At 42.6% G+C, this 19,441-nt stretch overlaps 1 protein-coding gene across 1 annotated transcript in view; it reads left to right on the top strand.

Annotated features, from left to right (window-relative positions):
* Window positions 1-19,441, top strand: part of map1ab (microtubule-associated protein 1Ab) — a 46,636-nt gene that overhangs the window by 22,103 nt on the left and 5,092 nt on the right. The window contains exons 3-5 of the mRNA XM_047034485.1: window positions 9,023-9,105; window positions 9,371-9,508; window positions 9,677-19,418. Of these exons, the coding sequence (XP_046890441.1) occupies window positions 9,023-9,105; window positions 9,371-9,508; window positions 9,677-19,418 (9,963 nt within the window). The remainder of the gene's footprint in view (window positions 1-9,022; window positions 9,106-9,370; window positions 9,509-9,676; window positions 19,419-19,441) is intronic.

Raw genomic sequence — 19,441 nt, 5'->3', positions numbered from 1 at the left:
GATCCGAGCTGCCTCGTGCAGTTTCCAAACATATAACAAACCAGACAAGCCGCACTCTATCTGCGGTCTCTCGAATCCGTCTTAGATCCGAGCTGCCACTTGCAGTTTCCACACATATAACAAACCAGACAAGCCGCACTCTATCTGCGGTCTCTCGAATCCGTCTTAGATCCGAGCTGCACTTGCAGTTTCCAACCATATAACAAAACACATGCACTCTTGCACAGTCTTTGTGGTTTCTCAATTAAAAAATTAAAAACAAATATAAAGTAAAATTATAATAATAATAATAATAAAAGCTACAGAATAACAAAATACAATAACTCAACAAAATTGATCAAATGTAACACATAATAGTGCAAGTCAAACACAAGCCGCAATCTTTGCGGGAATACAAAGCAAATCTATAAAAACAATAATATAACTACTACCAGTTGTAAGGCCCTTCTAAGATAAAAATTAGTTAAATGCTTTGGTAAAAAGGTAGGTTTTAAGCTGTCTTTTAAAAATGTCTAGCGTATTTGCTTCTCTGATATTTATGGGTAATTTGTTCCATAGTTTTGGGGCATAATTGGCAATAGCAGCATCACCAGTCTTCTTATGGCTGCTTCCGGCGACCTCTAATAGGCCTGCATTTGATGATTGCAGTATTCTAGCTGGTGTGTAGTTTATAAGAGAGTTAGCAATGTAGCTAGTTCCTTGTCCGTAAGCTCTCATAAGCTCTCTTCTAAAGAGGGCGGTGAAGAAGTGCCTTCAGGCAAACACTGGTTTACTTCATAACTACGCCAATTTTACACGCCATTTCCGACCCTTTCCCTGTATTCATTTTTGTACTTTTTTGGGCAGTGTTGTTACCACGTTGAGGGAAGGGACATGTCTGTTTCTATCTGGGTTTTCTCACCTTCAGAGATTGCATTAGTTGTCAGTTGTGTGAAGGTCTAAGTGACAGTTTTGATTCGTGATATTTTTGACTGGTTATGTCTTTTTGACCTGTGACCTGTATCTTGGGTTTCTGATGCATATGAATGTGGTGTCACTATGCATTGACTCAAATGCGGAAGCCTTCAAATAATCATTACCTGATATCAGACATATTAATCTATCAAGCATTGCATAGTCAGTCGGTGAACAAGTTTGAGAAAGCTTTATTGCTTGCGGTTGGTCCACAAGGAGACAAAAACATCACACGCCATTGTGCTAAGTTTCTGCTAGCATGTTGTGCTAGCTAGCTATTTAAGCAACCCCACTCTTTACAGTCATTGGTTAAGACAAAGGCATGCAAATGTTCCATGGCTCTTCTTCATTGGCTCCTTGCGTAGACCTGGTGCGCATGTGCGTGCGTGTTTGAGTGTGTGCGTTTGTGTGCCTTTTGACCCCTGTATGCTTGACCACATGATTCATCCAACACAAATAAGGCCTTTTGACACCTCTGAGAATTGAACGGTGAAGATATGTCCTCTTTACCCGTGTGTTTATACAGTTTTAGGCTTAATGACAGTATCACTTACTGTTAACAAGAACTCAAAATACATAACAAATGGGATATATAAAGGCACCACATAGTTTGGAATGCAATTTTAATTAATTACTTTTACATATTTAGTTCAAATCAAATCAAATGTATTTGTATAGCCCTTTTTACACTCAAGCATGTCACAGAGGGCTTCACATGCGCCCATAGAACTGCCCCTAAACCAACCTAAACCCTCAAGGAAGACAAGGAAAAACTCCCGACGGGAGAAAAAAATGGAAGAAACCTTGGGAGGATTAATTCAGAGAGGGTTCCCCTCCTCCAGAGACGGTTGGTAGGAGAGAGGAGCAGAACACAAGCTAAACATAGTCATACAGTGTCAATGGGTTTTGAAACACCAAAATGTTATTGGCCGTTGTTGGCCGTCATGGAGACTGGATTCCGGGTGACGACCTGGTCCAGCATCGGCAGACCGACGACCAAGCAGGTCCTGACAGCTCAAACCCCCCACACCACAGGGAATGTGTGGGGGGGGACAGAGAGAGGAAAGTTCTCGTTCAATTAACTTCTTTAGATATTCAATAATTCACTCTAAGGCAGGGGTTCCCAACCTTTTTTGGAGTACGGACCGGTATGCATAGTTAAAATATTTTTGCGACCCGGTAGCATGTCCATTCAGCCAACTCGCTCAAGTTGGCTTCCAGTTGGGGTATCGTTGCAAATATCTATTCTTTTTCCAGTCAGCTCTAAAAAAAACATGATCGTGATGACTACAACAAAGCTGCTAACTAAGTCAAACCTTTCCAATGACTGTAGTCTATGCCAATAAAATCCTGTTTTAGCTGCGCATCATTTTCAGCACCAATGAAAGCCATCATGCTCACATTGCTACGTCATCGTCATCACTGTACGTATAATTTTAAACGTAGCGTGACTTTTTTGGTACAGACATGAGTAATGGATGCATTGAATACACAGATTACCAGTTTACAACCTCTATACAACAGATTCCTTGAAATCATGCGACAGCCAACTCTGGAAGCTAAAAGTTTTATTGTCAGCTACCCACGGCCCGGTGGGCAGTGATCTGCGGTCCGGCACCAGTCCAAGGCCCGGTCGTTGGGAAACCCTGCTCTAAGGCAAACATAAAATTCTGTGAAAATGTTGTGACTATTTTTCTTTGGGTAATGTAACCATGGTGAAAAGAGAAGTGGTACGGCCAACCGAAGACACATTAAGGTGTGCATGTGTGTAAAAGCTGCCCTCTGACCAGCCTTTCTTTAAGGCTCCTAGACAGAGTGATACAGAGCCAATGTCCCACGCTGGCTGTTCTCAGGCTGTCTTCATTTAAACTGCGCAAGGGTCCTTGCTGTCTATGCTGCCTTAGTCCTCTTTTATTCTTTCTTTCTTTTTCTCTGCCTTTCTGTCTGATCTTTCTCTCTCTCGCTCTCTATCTGCCTCTCCTTTCCTACCTATCTTTTTTTGTATTTCTTCCTTCTTTCTTTCTTCATTCCTTTTATTGGCGTCTGGTTTCATCACTATCATCTCAGCTTTTTATCATCACTGCCTTGTCCTGTTCTGGCCTCTTCTTCGTCATGCTCATATATCAGTCAAGGTGACGCGGGATGTTTTTGTCCTTTGGTACAGTTATCAGGCACCGTGTCCTTGTTATAGGTCTAGGATTACTGGACAAGCAAACTCATTAAATCCTCTTCTGGACCGACAGTCTACTAATTGCAGTCTTCATTACTTTATATAACAAAGCCATGCAGCCATGACCTAAGGTAGACAATTCTATAGTAACTCACTAAGACTTTAAGATGTTGCCCTGTGGATGGTATATGTCACAGATGCCAGTTGGTGACCCTATGTTTGTGTGCTATTTCTGTAGTAAATCCTAGTTGGGTTTGATTATCATTAGAGATGTTTGTGTTTCCTGTGGTTATTTCCATTGTGATGATTTCATATTGTTTGCGGTGACTGTTGCATGGTATCATTTGTGTGCTGTTATATTATAATATATGTAATGCAGTGTTTGGAGACAACACGGATGGGGGGAGCGAACTTCCCAGCTGACAGTGACGCAACCCATCACTCTTAATTACGTCTTCCATTGATTGGTTGGCCACTTGCAGGGGCTCCTTTAAAAACCAGGGGGTGTCTCTCATAGTGGTCCTTTGGCGAAATACAGTTCTGGAAAAAATTAAGAGACCTCTGCACCTTTTCTTTTCTTTTCAAATAATTAGATAAGGAAAGTTTTGAGTGAAGAACAGAAGCGTTTAACTTGCAGTGACCTCTTAAATTGAACCCTTCTGTTCCTCAATCAAAATGTTCCTTTCTCAACGTTTTTGGAAAGGGAAGAAAAAGGTGCAGTGTTCAAAAATTTATTTCCAGAGCTGTATGTTGTGGTCTAGACTGGCTACACCCACTCACAGGTAGACGCCTGAGATTGTTCTGACCAGCTGCGATTAACATTGGGGCTTTAAATGGCTTAGCCGGAAAATAATTCAGTGTTGCCAAATCACAGGACTAGGATTAGTACCAAGAACTAGGACATTAGCTTCCTGTTGGGGGCAAGGTGTCAAGATGTGGATTGTTCAGTATGATGTGGTAGAGACATTAGAATGATCAAGTCTAAGATACATTTTTACTCAGTGTACAGCTCCAATAAGCAGTTAAATGTGTTTTTTCTCTTCATTAAATTAATTGAGTGATTCAAAAATGGTTTTGGTGATCACAATTTGGATTTTGGATTAATAGCTTATAGTCAAAAACTAGGTTACAATATCTCAATCTCTCAGGTTATTGAGTTTCTTTTTTGGTCTAGTATAAGTCTTCATTGTTCTGGGAAACTGGCTGTTTTATGCGGAAATGATACATGACACAGGTTAGTTAGGTCATCTCAAGTAGGGTAGGTCTGCAGTGCATACAGTCTCAGCGTTGACCAGTGATTTGCCTGTTACTGTAGACCACATTGTAGTTTAGATTAAAGTGGACTGATGTGTAAAGTCTGGGTAATTACATTTTCATGTATTCTATTACCTGGTCCCCCAAACTATCTTTAATTTTCCAGCCCGCTTCACAATAAGGTTAGATAATAGTTGTCTGTCCTCCATGGGAATGAAGCCACATTAGTGAAATGAGATTAGCAGCACTTTAAACCTGTTTTGATGTCTGCTTCACTCAACCATTGTATACTCTGATTTGTTTTGAAAAGGTTTAAGTATTGGGTTCAAATTCGATACCTATTGTGTTCTTATTGGTACCAGACAGTAAAACACAAATCCCTTGTACAAGCGAGTTACGACTGACTGAAGAAAACCAGAATATTGCATTATCAAGCCAACCATTTCGTTGCTGTGTGAAAGCCTCTTGGAAAGTCCCCTCGTCTGTGGTATTGTCACATTACAGCACCTTATTTCCTAATATTTTATGTGTACTTGGGAGAATGCAATCTTGGCAGGCTACCATAAAGTTAATTTGTATGCAGCTTGATGCAGTCTTTTATCCCTTATTTGAGGGAAAGATCTTCCAGGTACCAGATTTACTGCTTGTATATAGTTAAGGGAGGAGCTGTCCCTAGTGCTGAAGTCATGCTCGTCCAGAACTCACTGCAGTGTGTCATCCTCATGTGGAAAACTATGACAGGTTACTGCTCATACAGTGTATGACCATTCATACAGATATACCTAAGCATCTGAAAACCTCCAAGCCTCCAAACACCAATTGTTTATAGGTTGTGTAATCTCAATTTTAGCTGAAGTGAAGCTTAGTGCAACATGACACAAGAGTTTGACACCATCTCCAAAGATCTAGAGAGTTTAACTATTTTAGTTATCTTTAAATTCCTTGAACCTCCTCTCACTCCCTCATGCTAAATGTGGAGCAGGCTATCTGGAGCAGTGCAGTGGCTGGGCTGTTGTAGATCAGTGCTCTGTTTCATCTGCTTTTAACAGTGCGCTCTCATTTTGGGAGTTCAGACGTGGGTATTTATATCAAGCAGGTCAGCAGAGGTAGTGGAGAACTGAGGAGCAACTTGCAGTTCTGCCAGAAAATGACCTTTCATCCTTTGAGTCTACGAGTTCTGAAAAGTCAAGTGAGGGTGTAATGAAAGCTCCTAAGGTCCTTCTGTCAAACCCTGGTGGCAAACTGTAAGGGTCTAAAGTCAAAGTTGTCTATTAAACTTTAAACCTCAGTACAATTCGTATCGTTCAAGTGTGATCTTGAATCACTGAATTTACTTGAATTAATTGTGTTTTCACCATTTGTGGCTTGTTTTTTTCTCTACGTTTATAAAAATGTTGTTCACCCTTGTACTTCGGCTAATTAGATGCTAATGAGGTCCTCAGTGAGCCTGTTTGATCTATGAGAACATAGGCCTTTTGCTGAGCAAACTAAAGAAACAAACTTGATGACCTCAGAGATTCTGAAGACAAGCTGACAGGAAATGGTGCAGAAGTGAGGAAGGAAAAAGGAAAGAGAGTACTTCTAGAATAGTGCAGCAATTGTAGGATGGTGACATAACCACAATACATATTTTTTCACTTTTGTAAGCTGTGGATTTTCAGTGTACCTTTGGTGGAATGTCACTTTCCATGATCTGATCGTTTCTCCTCCTCTCAGGGATTCCAGTAAAAGGAAGTCAGAGAAACAAAAAGAGGACGGCAACTTGGCTGAACATCCTGCTTCTCAAAAGGACTGTTTAAACAAAGCCGAGCTAGCAAAGCTGTAAACTAAAAGTAGGCCTTGGCTTTAAACCGGCAAATGTTTGATTTGCAGGATTGTCTCATACTGTGTGACATGGCTAGAAGTCATTTGAAATAATGGCTGACCTCTTTACATTGTTTACTATCCATTTCCTTGTTTTGGTCTGTTGTCAAAGTTTTTACTGCCCTTCAGTTTTTCATCTGAAAATATACTGTCTCAAGTGCCTCTTCTTTTAAGGCTTAGTGGAAAACCAATTTCAAAAGGGATGGATTCACATTCTTCTTTGGACATGAAATTGGAGTAGGATTTGCATTTTCCAGAATGGACTTTCAGAACTGTAACAGTTGATTTAGCTGCTTTGCTAATTTGCAGAAAGAGGCTGAGTAGTGCTACATGTTATTTAACCCATTTGTTCTAAGACTGACTGCATGGAGTTCACATTTTAACCTTAAATTAGGCTGCTTTTGGGAGTGAGATGTACTGCCAGCCATCAATATTTTAATCATAAATGATCATGATTATTGCTAAGTGAATATTTTACATCGTGGGATAAACAAAGCCAGCATCTAGCTTTGATGAGGAATGCTCACAGTATTCGGAGTGCCACTGCATTTTTGTTTGTCTGACCCATGTAGATGAGAGTGCTAGCAACTGACAGACTCTTTGTTGTTGGAGTATCACAGTGTACCAGTCTGCAATGTCAGCGAGGGGTCATCTTGTTGCCAGGAAAAAGCAGCTGATGCAGTCTCCTTTGCGCAATTTGACCTGAGAAGAGCACATTGGGAGCCCATAGGGAGGTCTCTCAGGGACTGCACCTTGTTATGTGTTGTTTGATGTAATCCAATTATTCATGCAACTGTCAACATTTATGTATGAACTTGTATGTGATGTGTTGTAATATGTGCATTCTGCTATGTTTTCCCACTACATTAACACAGGTCAATTAATAAACTATATATTTCAGCTTAGCACCATCCAGTAAGACCTCCCCTGCCTGTAGACAGATTGGCTGAAGTAGGCAAACTCTCATCAGTTGCTACCCAGCATGCTCCAGTAAACAGGGCTCTCTCTGGGTATTGTGTACTGTTGTATGGTACACAGAAACCTTTACTCTTTTGTTGGTGTTATTCTGCTATTAACTGATGGAATCAGGGCCATTGGTCAGTTGTGCTGCTGCAACACTTTTCTTGCCTCATCAGTTTAGTTGCAATGCGTCTCTTAAACCAATAACTAGCAAGAAAGGTTAGTGTGGTACAAATAAGTTGGTTAATTTCCATAGCCAGTGCCAAGGATTACTTTGGATGCTGACATATTCAAATATTCTGTATACATTTTATTGTATTCAATCTTCATCTGAATTGTTTTGCGAAGAGCATGTGGCCCAATGCTTCATAACTGGAGCATTTCTGTTTTTCTTCAGTTTAATATTATTTAACTATTTTATATCTACTGCCAGTTTGGGGATATAATAAGAACCTATATTACAACTCCTGGCTCATGATCTTTGGTGACATTTCATACTTCATACTACTTTCCTTCAGAGGAATGTCACCTATTAGGTGATTATACAGTATTATGCTGAGTCTGCTGTAGGCCTCCGACCAATGACAATCAGTTTAAACTGTCATGCCACTGCATAACACTGCACAGGTTACTTTGTTTTCCTGTGCACGAAAAAAAAAAAAAAAAAAATTGGATTTCCAACTTATAATGTGTTTGTTTAAACAGATCAAACGTATACCTTGTTTGTCTATTGTGAATCTTGAAGGTTATAATATTGTGATAGGCAATCCTGATATTTTCATCTTTGAAATATCCCTAATACATGACCTTGCAGATGGCCAGTAAATTAAGAGAACACCATTTTGAAGCAAACAGACATTGACATGGAGGACGATGGTAATGCTGCAGCACTGCAAACTCAGGGGATGCATGGGAGATCCCAGTGGATGGCAGAGTCACAGTGATTCCTATATTATTAGCCTGTTCTATTTATAGAGTCTGTATTGGTGTTGAAACAAAAGGGAATTAAAGCTTATCATCATACATCAGTAAAGACAGAAATGCTGACTAATTCAGTAACACCTTTGATTATGCATTGAATATCCTGTATTGTGTTAAATACTCCATCAGGGTTTATTGTTTCCTCTTTAAAGAAATGTTTTAATAGGATCTTGTGGTGTAAGGCATATCATTGTACTCTGTCCATAGTTCAGACCATCAACCCAGACATCAGTTGCATATCAACTGCAAGATATCGAAAGCTTGCTAATAAAATGGATCCTTATGCATAAAGGATATTTTGCCATAATATGTTGCCATAACATGTTGCCAACTTTGTGGGACTACTGGCCAAATGTTATGTTATAAAGTTATTATGGTTTACATTGGATATTAATCCATTCTATTGTTTAATAGTAGTTTTTTTTATTACGTCTACTTTAAAAAGCATGACTTGTTTGGTACTTCAGCATTGATTTCAATAGTCTGGCAGCAGACATGGGTGACCTATTTCCCTTTTCCAACTTTTGTTCTTGCATTGACGCACTGTGGGCTGTCTCTATATAGTGTCTGCCCCACATACAGCACAGTGCACATTGCCAAATCCCTCCAAAGAGGTTTTCACAGATAAACTCGGGATGCTCTCTTACAGGATGTCTTTGGGCCAGACAGCTTAGAGACCAACAACATTTGTATTCCCTTTAAGATGCCAACATGCACCAATTTTTATTCTTTGTCTGTTTAGAAGGATGTGACTAATCCTTCAAACCAACCACATGTAAGATGTTGGTAAAACGTGTCTGGCTTCTTCACTCATGTTATTTCACTTTTTTTCCTTTGAAGGACAAAGGACTCTCCACCACAGAAGTAATGTCCTAGAGACTGTCGTCCTAGTCAATCCCTCTGAGAACACAGTTTCTTCAGAGGTGTGTGTTGAGACTCACATTGCATGTCATCAAGTAAAATCCACAATCAATCTCACAGAGGGCTTCAAAGATGTCCATAAAACTGCACCTGAACCATGTCTTACAATTTTGCCACATTTAAAACAGCACTCTTCTTTGGCTATGATAGTTATTGAACAAAATATTTTCAGTCAAATATTTTGTCTTTTTAAACTTTTTAACAACGATGGTTATATATGAATTTCCACCTTTACATGAGCTATTCCCTGTCTCTCCATTTGCCCAGATAAAGACTCTAATAACAGACTCAGCAGGACACAAGCTCCTGGTCCTGAGTGGACAAAACTCAGACCACGGTGCTCTTCTTCTTCAGAGTGGGGCTTTTACCTATCAGAGTTTTTCACAAGTCTTTTCTGATCCTGGGGTAAGCTGTCGGTAAAAAACATGGTTTACAGCCTTGTTCACTGAATTGCTAAAGTGTACATATGTAGGAACACTGATGGATCAACAGACAGTTTTTTGTTTTGTTTACTATTGAACTGGAATTAACCAGACTGAGCTTGGTATGTGTGCTTCTCATTTTCTCTTGTAGGTCAGAGATTTGCTGGGTGCAGCATCCCCCGATCAGCGTGCAAGACTTACTGTGTTCTGTCGTGGGGAGGTGGGCTGGAGCTCACAGGGCCAACGGCAGCACTTACAGGAGTTCCTGGAGTACAGACTGAACCCTGAGCCTGCACTCCCCAAAATGGAGGGTGTCACAGAGTTCACAGAGTACATCTCTGAGACAGTTGATGTCCCATCATCGTTTGACCTCCTGGAGCCTCCGACCTCTGGGGGCTTCCTGAAACTGTCTAAGCCTTGCTGTTACATCTTTCCTGGGGGGAGGGGTGACTCAGCCCTGTTTGCTGTCAATGGCTTCAATATCCTTGTGGATGGCGGATCTGAGCGTAAATCTTGCTTCTGGAAGCTGGTCAGACACTTGGACCGCATTGACTCAATTCTACTGACCCATATCGGGGCAGACAACCTCCCAGGCATCAATGGGCTGCTTCAAAGGAAAATAGCAGAGCAGGAGGAAGAACAGTCACAGGGCTCCACCACCTACAGTGACTGGATGAAGAACCTGATCTCTCCAGAGCTGGGTGTGGTATTCTTTAATGTTCCAGAGAAGCTGCGAATGCCAGAATCAAATCTTAAAGTCAAACGCAGCATAGAGGAGGCCTCCCTCACCTTGCAGCACCTTAGTAAACTAGGGATTAAGCCTGAACCTCTCTTTCGTGTGGTTAGCAACACCATTGAGCCTATCACCCTATTCCACAAAATGGGAGTAGGCAGGTTAGAGATGTATGTTCTCAACCCTGTGAAAGACAGTAAGGAGATGCAGTTTCTAATGCAGAAGTGGGCGGGAAACAGCAAAGCCAAAACAGGTATTGTGCTTCCTAATGGTAAAGAGGGAGAAATATCTGTACCGTACCTGACATCAGTGACAGCTTTAATTGTATGGCTTCCTGCCAATCCTACAGAAAAGATTGTCAGAGTACTTTTTCCTGGAAATGCACCACAAAACAAAATCCTAGAAGGACTGGAGAAACTGAAGCATCTTGACTTCTTGAGATATCCGGTAGCCACACAAAAGGACATAGCCTCAGGGGCTCCTCCCACTGTCATCAAACAGACCAAGCTAAAGCAAAGGACAGATAGCAAAGAAAGTCTCAAGTCATCGCCCAAGTCCACTGCAAAGGCCTCAAAGAAAGATGTGGATGGACAAGATGATGTATCGACGGCTACTGAAGCAAAGAGTGACTCTGTGTTGGACAACAAAGTAGAGAAAAAAGAGGAAAAGAAACCTACCAAAACACTCAAATCTAAGACGGATGTGCCAGAGAAGAAGAAACTATCTAAAGAGAAATCTTTGAAGAAACATTCCAAAGAAAGAGTAACAAAGATGGATGAAAAGAAAGACAAAGAAAAGAAGGAGATCAAGAAAATCAAGAAAGATGACTCAGCTAAAAGAGAAGAGAAAAAAGATGGCAAGTCTAAGGAGGACAAGAAGAAAGATACATCTAAACCTGAGCTGAGAAAGATTACAAAGCCTGACCTAAAGCCTTTAACACCAGAAGTCAGAAAGACCCTGCACAAGGCTAAAGTCTCAGGGAAGCCCAAGACTTCAAAAAGCAAAGTCAAAGCAGCAAAGGGACAGGCTGTTGAGTCAATGCCCGAGGAACAAGCTGCAGAGAGCCTCCAACCTGAACCAACAGAAGATGTGGCTGCTGAAGGAACATCTGTCCCAACTACCCCAGAAGATCTTACTAAGGATTTTGAGGAGCTGAAACAAGTTGCTGTTGCAATATTATCAGAACCAACAGAAAGTGTTAAACCCACGTCAGAGTCATTACCAAAAGAGAGCATTCCATCTAGTCCTACACTTGAGGACGTGAAAGAACAAGACGAAGTTTGTAAAACCCCAACAGGCACAACATCACCAGAGAAGGAGGCATCATCAACAGAAATGGAAGCTGATTCAGAAAACAAAGAGAGAGTACAGCATGAAGATGAATTACAAGCAGAAGATATGGAGAAATTTGAGGATGAGGGAGCTGCTATTGAGGATGATGAAGAAGAGGAGGAAGAAGACCAAGCTATGGAAAAAAGGACTGAGGAGCAGGAGGAGGAGGAAGAGGATATGGGCATTGGGGAGGAAGAAGATGAGGCAAAGTGGAAGGCAGCTAAAGACATTGGCCTTGATAGGAAGCATGAAGAGGAGAAACTGGAGAAAGCTGAAAAACTCACAGCCAAGGTGGAAACAAAAGAAGAGTTTAGACAGATTCCATCGAAGGGGGAGGAGGATGAAGAGGAGGATGATGTAATTGAAAAAGCTGAACTGGAAGAGGTTGAGGACTTAGATGCAATTGCCGATGAAGAGATCAAAGTTCAACCTGAGGAGGTAGTAAAAGATCAATTGCCCCAGGTGATTGGTGGTGCCAAAGAAATGGAATCAGATGATGAGGAGGGGTATCTCTCAAATGTGGGAGGCACTACAGTTTGCATCACATCAATGGCTCAAGGAGCAGCTGCTGCAGAACCCACATCTTATATTCAAGACGAAACCATTCCAGGCTACTCAGAAACCGAGCAGACCATCTCTGATGAGGAGATTCATGAAGAGGCAGAGGACAGGATACCACACCTCCAGTATGAAGTAGGCACATATGACATCTCTGTTCCAGATCAGACAGGTTCTTTTGAAGCCATCCATGGTATGAGAGAAATGCAAGCAGCAGCTACATCTGATATGACTGCTAAAGGTTTCATTGGTGGACAGGATCAAGTAGTTTCTGCGTTCACTAACATTGTTGCTGCTCCGTTGGCAGAGGAAGAACATGTTTCTTCAGCAACATCCATCACTGAGTATGACAAATTGTCCTCCTTTCCCACGTCGATTGCTGAAGACCAATCTGTAGCATCAGTCACTGCACCTCAGACTGAGGGAACTGGCAATAGCTCTCTGCTCCTGGACACTGTAAACAGTGTTCCTATGGCAATCCCAACTGAAGTCACTCATGGCAAAGATTACCCACACTCTGCTGGGACCATCTCACCAACATCTTCCTTAGAGGATGACAAGTGCTTCAAGTCATCACCCTCTGATGAAGTACACTATACTGCCTCTGAAATCAAGACAGAGGTGAAGGTTACTGAGGCTCATGAGGAAGAGGAAGAAGAGGAAGATGAGGATGATGACCAAACTCCCAATATTGACATTTCACTTGGGAAACTCCAAGAGAGCTATGGGTCTCCTCATCTGTTCCAGGATAAAGGCAAAGGGACTGAAAAACTCCCTAGTTCTATGTCTCCTGTATCTAAACCTATTCAGGATTCAAAGCTATCTGAGGAAGAAATGCAAACCTCAGTGGTGCCCGAGACAATCGCAACATCATCTGTTTTGAAACCCCTCTCACCACAGGTATCTCTTTCAAAGCCTTTCAGCTCAGACTCAGTTACTTCAGAAGGTGAGGAGCGTTGCTTCAGTCCTGATGATAGCACTGTGAAAATGGCCTCTCCCACACACTCTGGACCCCCTAGTGCAAACCACTCCCCTCTTCGACAGTCACCTGTGGAGGAGAAAACCAAGGGGTTTCCTGATCAGGAGCTGCACGAACAGGAGAAGAGCCATGAGCTTGCAATCAGAAGAGATTACGAGTATGAAAAGAAAGATCTAGTCGAAAAAGAAGATAAGAGTCAAACAGTCGGTGTTGACATCCATGAAGGAGATCTACCAAAATCAGATTGTCTGCCATCCTTTGATAAATATCTCAAAGATGACTCCCAAGAAAAACCTACAGCAAAGAAACAAGAAAAGGACGTTTGGTTCTCTTCCAAAGATGAGAGTGAGCAAAAAGAAGAGATTAGGCCCCTTGCCTCTGAGTTGGTTGCATTGAAAGATGAATCTTCAAAGTTAGGTAAAGGTTCTGTGAGAGAGGATATTCCCCAGGGGAGTGCAGGCCTTGGACACAGTGGTGATGGGGAAGATGAAGATTCTAAATTGAGCCCTAAAACAACATTTCAAGATGAGAAGGAAACTCGCTTCCTGGATGATGATGACGGTGATGATGATGGTCATGACGACACAGCTGAAATAAAACAGGTCATCAAGGAAAAGAAGTTAGAGAAAGAGGCCGAAAAACATTACATTTCTGATGTCAAACCCACCAAGGAAGATGAGGAGAAACAGACATATGGGACAAAACCCAGTGAGGAAGAAGAGAAAGAAAAACATGCTTCTGATGCTAAATTCATTTTGGAAGAGAAAGAAAAGGTACCACAGAGTGACGATAAAGAAATAATCGTCTCTTGTGAATCCGTTCAAGTGAAGGAGGGAGGACTTAAATATGATATTTGTGAGGAAGGAGCTACACTAGAAGAGAAGAGGGAGAAAGAGGTAGGTGCTTTAGCTGATTCCACCAAGGATGCAGGTGTCTATCTTGGGTCTGAACCCCAGAAAGAAGATAAAATAGAAAAACATGTGTCTGTAGCTGAACCCACTACAAGAGATGGGAAAGAGAGGGAAGATGCTTGTGATGCTAATAATGCCAAAGGAATATTGGTGAAAGAATACACTTCTGATGCTGAACCAACAAAAGGGGAGAAAAGAGAGGAAGAAGATATGTGTGCTATTGACAAAGTGCACAAGGAAGGTAATGAAAAGAAAAGAAAAAGAAAAGACAGTCAAGAGGAAATGATGGAGAAAGACAAAGAAAAAGATGACACTCATGTGGCTGAGGTTAGCAAAGAACAGAAAATGGAAAAAGAGGAAGAAAAGGAAGTTGAATTTCAAGATATCAAAGATGAGAAAAGAGAGCAAGAATGGGATAGGGATGACATCAAAGATGACAAAACAACAGGAAAGGAGAAGGTTAATGTACAAATGGCTGATGTGTGCAAATTTGAGGACACTGAGAAAGAGAATAAATATTTATATGAGGGTGAAGCCATCAAAGAGGAAAAATGGGAGAATGAGGAGTTGCAAGAGAAGGCCACAAAACAACAAACAATGCTTGAAAAACCAGGTGCATCAAGTTCAGATCTCACATCTACGTTCCAGGTTCAGTCCTCAGACGAAGATAGGGAGGAAGAAGAGGAGGAAGACATTCTCATGGGTGCAAGACCCCTATCCGTAGAACCCAAAAAAGCTGACCATGATGCTTCCTTAGACCTGCTCTTGACTATATCTTCACAAAAGGCCTTTGGTGAGGAAATGCAAGAATTCACCTCAGACAAGACCACTGGATCAGTACCTTCAATAACAACACAGGCACCATCTATTGATGAAGATATCAAAGTGCAGAGCAAAGAGCCACGTGGAGTCCTCTCTGAACCAGATGAGGATGTTAAGAAAACTGAGACCATGTCAGCACCTCTTTCCTCACCAGAGCTCAAAACAGACATATCCATCTCTAAAGAAGAACAAACCTCTGGGTTGTTTACTTCTAAAGAGGAGTCTGACTCTGTGACTTCAAAGGTAGAAACAGACTCAGACGCCATAACCACAGAAAAAACTATTTTGTCAGCTTTATCAAGTACCGACACCCAGGCTTTGAGTTCAACACTTTCAAGCACAGATAGCCAAGCTAGCAACGAGGAACCATCTCAACTAGATACATCTCTGCCTTCTGTGATTACAAGCACACCAGTATATCTGCAAGAAAAGAATACACAAGCTTCTGAAAAAGAAGATGATAAACCAGGCAAAGAGGCTGAGCGTGAAATGGAGAGAGAGCGAGAAGTGGCCTCCCCGGGACTAACACAACCTTGTTCATATTTCTTACTGGACAAGGATCCTCAGGAGGTTCCAGAGATGATGACTGAAGCTGCGAAAGCAGACGTCATCCCTGAGAAAGTGGAAGGTCTTGACAAAATGATGTTAGAGAAGGAGATGGTCAGTGTGACATTACAAGAGGAAAAGCAGGCCTCTGGTGGTGCATCCAAATATGAACCATATGAAAAACCCATCTCCAAAGATCATGACTCTGACTCTAAGGCAGATAGTGAGAGCTCTGTAGATCTTGGTCTGTCAGCAGACATTGGTATTGATGACAATAGGAGAGCTAGCCAGTCCAAATCTGGAGAAGCTGCATTCTACCCAGAAGAGCAGAGCGAAGAAGAACCATTATCTTTCAGCAGAGTTGATTACAGCCCAGTGTCTCTAACAGAGAATGGGAAAGGCCTCCATTATAGCCAAAGTGCTTCCGCTGCATACAAAGACAAAGAGAAAGGTCAAGAAGAGGAAAGTGAAAGAGAGGGAAGACCAGACACACCATATACAGAGAGGACAGAGACTCAAGACAACAAATGTAACACTGCAGCTGAGCCATGTTTATATACATCCACTCTTAAAGAGGATAAACCTGAGAAAGCTGAGACAGATATGGATAAAACAAAGGATGGCACTGGTTCACCCCCTCACACATCTACTGGAGGGAAAGATACGGCTGCAGAACCTGCCAAAGTGGAAGAGTGCAAATCAGACTACTTGAGCACTAAGGAAATGTCATGGAGTCAATCTAACCTTGCTGTCCAAACCTTAGATACTGCCATGCCTTTTGAAGATGTCCCTGAGAAGGAGACCACAGAGAAGAGCAAAGAGAAGGACAAGGTGTCAGCAGAGCCCATGAAAGACAAAGATGACACTTCAGACTCTGAAAGAGAAGGATCTCCATCTGGTCGATACTCACCAGCGGAAAAGGACAATTTACCTCATCAAGCATCACCTCAAGAAATGGATGTCAGTGAGAGGGCCTCTCTGCTTGCCTCACATTCAGGACAGAAAATTGATGACAATGTCCTTGCGTCTGAGTATACTCAAATAGGCAGCACAGTTTCTAGTAAATCAATGGCTGAACATTCAATGACAGATGCTACTCCTGCCAGTGTAGATAAAAGGCTACTTGTAGAGGGAGAGGAATGTGATGATGACGAGGATGAAGAGGAGGAAGAAGAGGAGGCTAGTGATGTAGATATGGAGAAAGGGGCTAGAGAGCAATCTGAAAAAGAAATGGGCAAATCCACATCTGATGATGCCACCACCTCTAGACTTCCTGTTACAAAGCAGAAAGACAATGATGTGAAGACTATCTCACCTAAACCCTGTTCCCTGGCAGGGGAAGATTCTGTATCAGCAACCACAAGCAGTCCTCTGCCTACACCTTCAAAGCCTGAAGCAACTCCTGTGCCTTCTGGCAGCTACACTGAGACAGAGCAGACAGGATTTGGGGAATTTTCTTTTAGTTTGAAACATTCCTATGGCGAGGAAAGTCAGTCTGTGTCAAAAGAGGAGAGGAAAGACATCCCCGAGCCTTCAGATGCCAAAGAAGGCCAGTGTTACAGTCAGGGAGACATCGGAGCTGAGAGGCAGGCAGCCCCAAATGTTGCAAGTAGGAAAATGGAGGAAACTGCCTCGTCAGTTTATGTATACACTACTACACCTTCAACATCACACTCCTCTTCGTCATCTTACAGTTTCTCTTCCTCTGCCTCAGCCTCTTTTTCTACCAGCCATCAGTTTGGAGAGGAGGGGGGAAGCTCCATCACAATGTCTAGTGTTCCCTCTAAGATGGAATCTGAGGGAGCCTCCTTTGAGTATTCCTCATTTAAAGATGAACACTCGTCTGCTATGGACACAACCCTATCAAGCTCTGGAGGGATGTCAAAAGATGACTATATGGAGATTTCTGAGAGGCTTACACCTGCAACTACTGCATCAAGTCTCACTAAATACTCTCCACTCAGTCCGTCCGAAGAGACCAAACCATTCTCACCAGTGCTTTTTACCCCAGCTAAAGATAGTACTGAACAAGAAATCAAAATGTCAAGCCCAAAACTGGACAAAGATCACACTTCAGAAACACTTCAGACGCTAGAAATGACTGTGGAAACTAACATTTCAACTTCTGTGGGAGACACATTATCATTGAGTTCCCCGCTGATAAAACCTACAGAGATCTTACCCACTTCAGGGGAACTCTTTGATGTGTCTCCATTAACAAGAACTGACTCATCTGACAAAGAATCTCAGGGGTCAGCTGGCAGTAAAGAACAATCTGACTCATGTGAAATAGAAGGAAGCTCTCATCCATGCCGTATTGGATGTCAAAAATCGACAGTGACAGTGCAACAACAGGGTGTTTCGTCAATGTCGTACATGATTGAAAGCATGACTATTGCTGATTCAAAGGTTGTCACAGTCACCTCCACAACAATATGTAAGTCTGATGTTGGGGCACCACCAAAACAGTCAACTGAAGGATCATCTATTGAGGTCAGCATGAGTTCTGTTACTGGACCTAACACAGCCTTGTGTTCCTCAATAGACATGCCTCAAACTGAGTTCATAAAAAAGGATACAGAAAAGCCAGGAAAGAAAGAGGTTGATGCCTTGAAGGAGGACAGCAGGGGGCCAGAACAGAGAGAAAGTGAAGAGAAAAATACAGAAAATAAAGATAAGGTTGAGGAGAAAGAGAAGTTGGGAGAGAACAAAGACAAAGATGTAAAAGTGGAGGAAAAAAAAGAACAGACTTCCAAAGACAGTGAAAAAAACAGAGATGAGAAGGAGGAAGGGAAAGAAAAAGCAGATGAGAAAATGGTTGACAAACAAGAGGAGAAAATCCAGCAGAGGCGGAAGAGTAGCATATCAGATTGGGAACTACTACAGAGGCCAGATGGTTGTCCAAACACACCGCCTCCAGGGTATGAAGATGAAGAATATGGTGCTGGACAGTGGGTACCTCCTGCCCATTCTACACATCAATCTTCAGATGAACATGCCCATTCTACTGATCCAGCTTCAGATGAACTTGCCCATTCTACACATCTAACTTCAGATGAACATGCCCATTCCACAGGTGCATCTGGAAGATCAGATGAAGTATCCAGCCGCCCCACAGATCTGCAGATGGAGGCCACCTTTTCCCCACCTGGGTACTCCTCTTGTGAATATAAGCACCGTAAAGGAGAACTCTCTCCATCCTTCATCAACCCAAGTCCTCATCAGCTCTCTAGTGATGATGGAGATGAAAAGAGAGAGAGTGATCACTCTCAGGAGGGAGAAGAAGACGACCGCGAACAACACTCGGTCAAGAGGAGGTCCCACAAGCACAGGCAACATCACGTTCAAAGCCATCCAGGAGATGCTAGCGATGGGTTACGCCAGCCTCCTGGCACTACATCCATTGGACTTGGGGTGACACTTGCTGGGGAGGAGACCCCGCCTACTTCAGCCAGTGAATCACTGCCCTCGCAGTCGGACGACTCCGACGTGCCCCCAGAGACAGAGGAATGTCCATCCATCACACCTGAGGGAAACCTGGATTCAGATGAGGATGCTGACCACCTGCCAGTGGACAAACTATCTGCCTCTGGAACAGGAGTGGGTCACCATCCCCCCTCTCCGAGATCTGTTCAAAAAGCCCACGACCCCCCTCCAGCACCAATGAAAGACCCCCTGCCTCATCCTCCACACCCTGACGTGTGTATGGTAGACCCAGAGGCTCTTCCCAATGAACAGAGCAGCATAGAAAAACTGATGAAGAAAGAGCATAAGACCACCAAGGGCTTAAAAAAGGGCCTAGGCAAGCCCAAGTCGGTCTCCCCAGCCCGTAAGAGGTCCTCCACCCCAGTGAAGCAGACCTCCAAGGAATCCTCACCCCGATCAGCCTCTCTGAGGAGGAGGGACACAGATAGAAGCTCCAGGTTATCCAGGATGTCTGAAGGCCAGGGATCCAGGGGAGATATATTCAACCCAGGGAAAGGACTGGTCAATGGAGTCAAAGGCAGTTTAGGTAAGCACAGATAATGAAAATCT

Source organism: Hypomesus transpacificus, chromosome 14 (genome assembly GCF_021917145.1).
Source record: "Hypomesus transpacificus isolate Combined female chromosome 14, fHypTra1, whole genome shotgun sequence".
Taxonomy (NCBI): domain Eukaryota; kingdom Metazoa; phylum Chordata; class Actinopteri; order Osmeriformes; family Osmeridae; genus Hypomesus; species Hypomesus transpacificus.
Note: the sequence above shows the minus strand (reverse complement) of the source record. Positions and strands in the feature narration are given on the sequence as shown.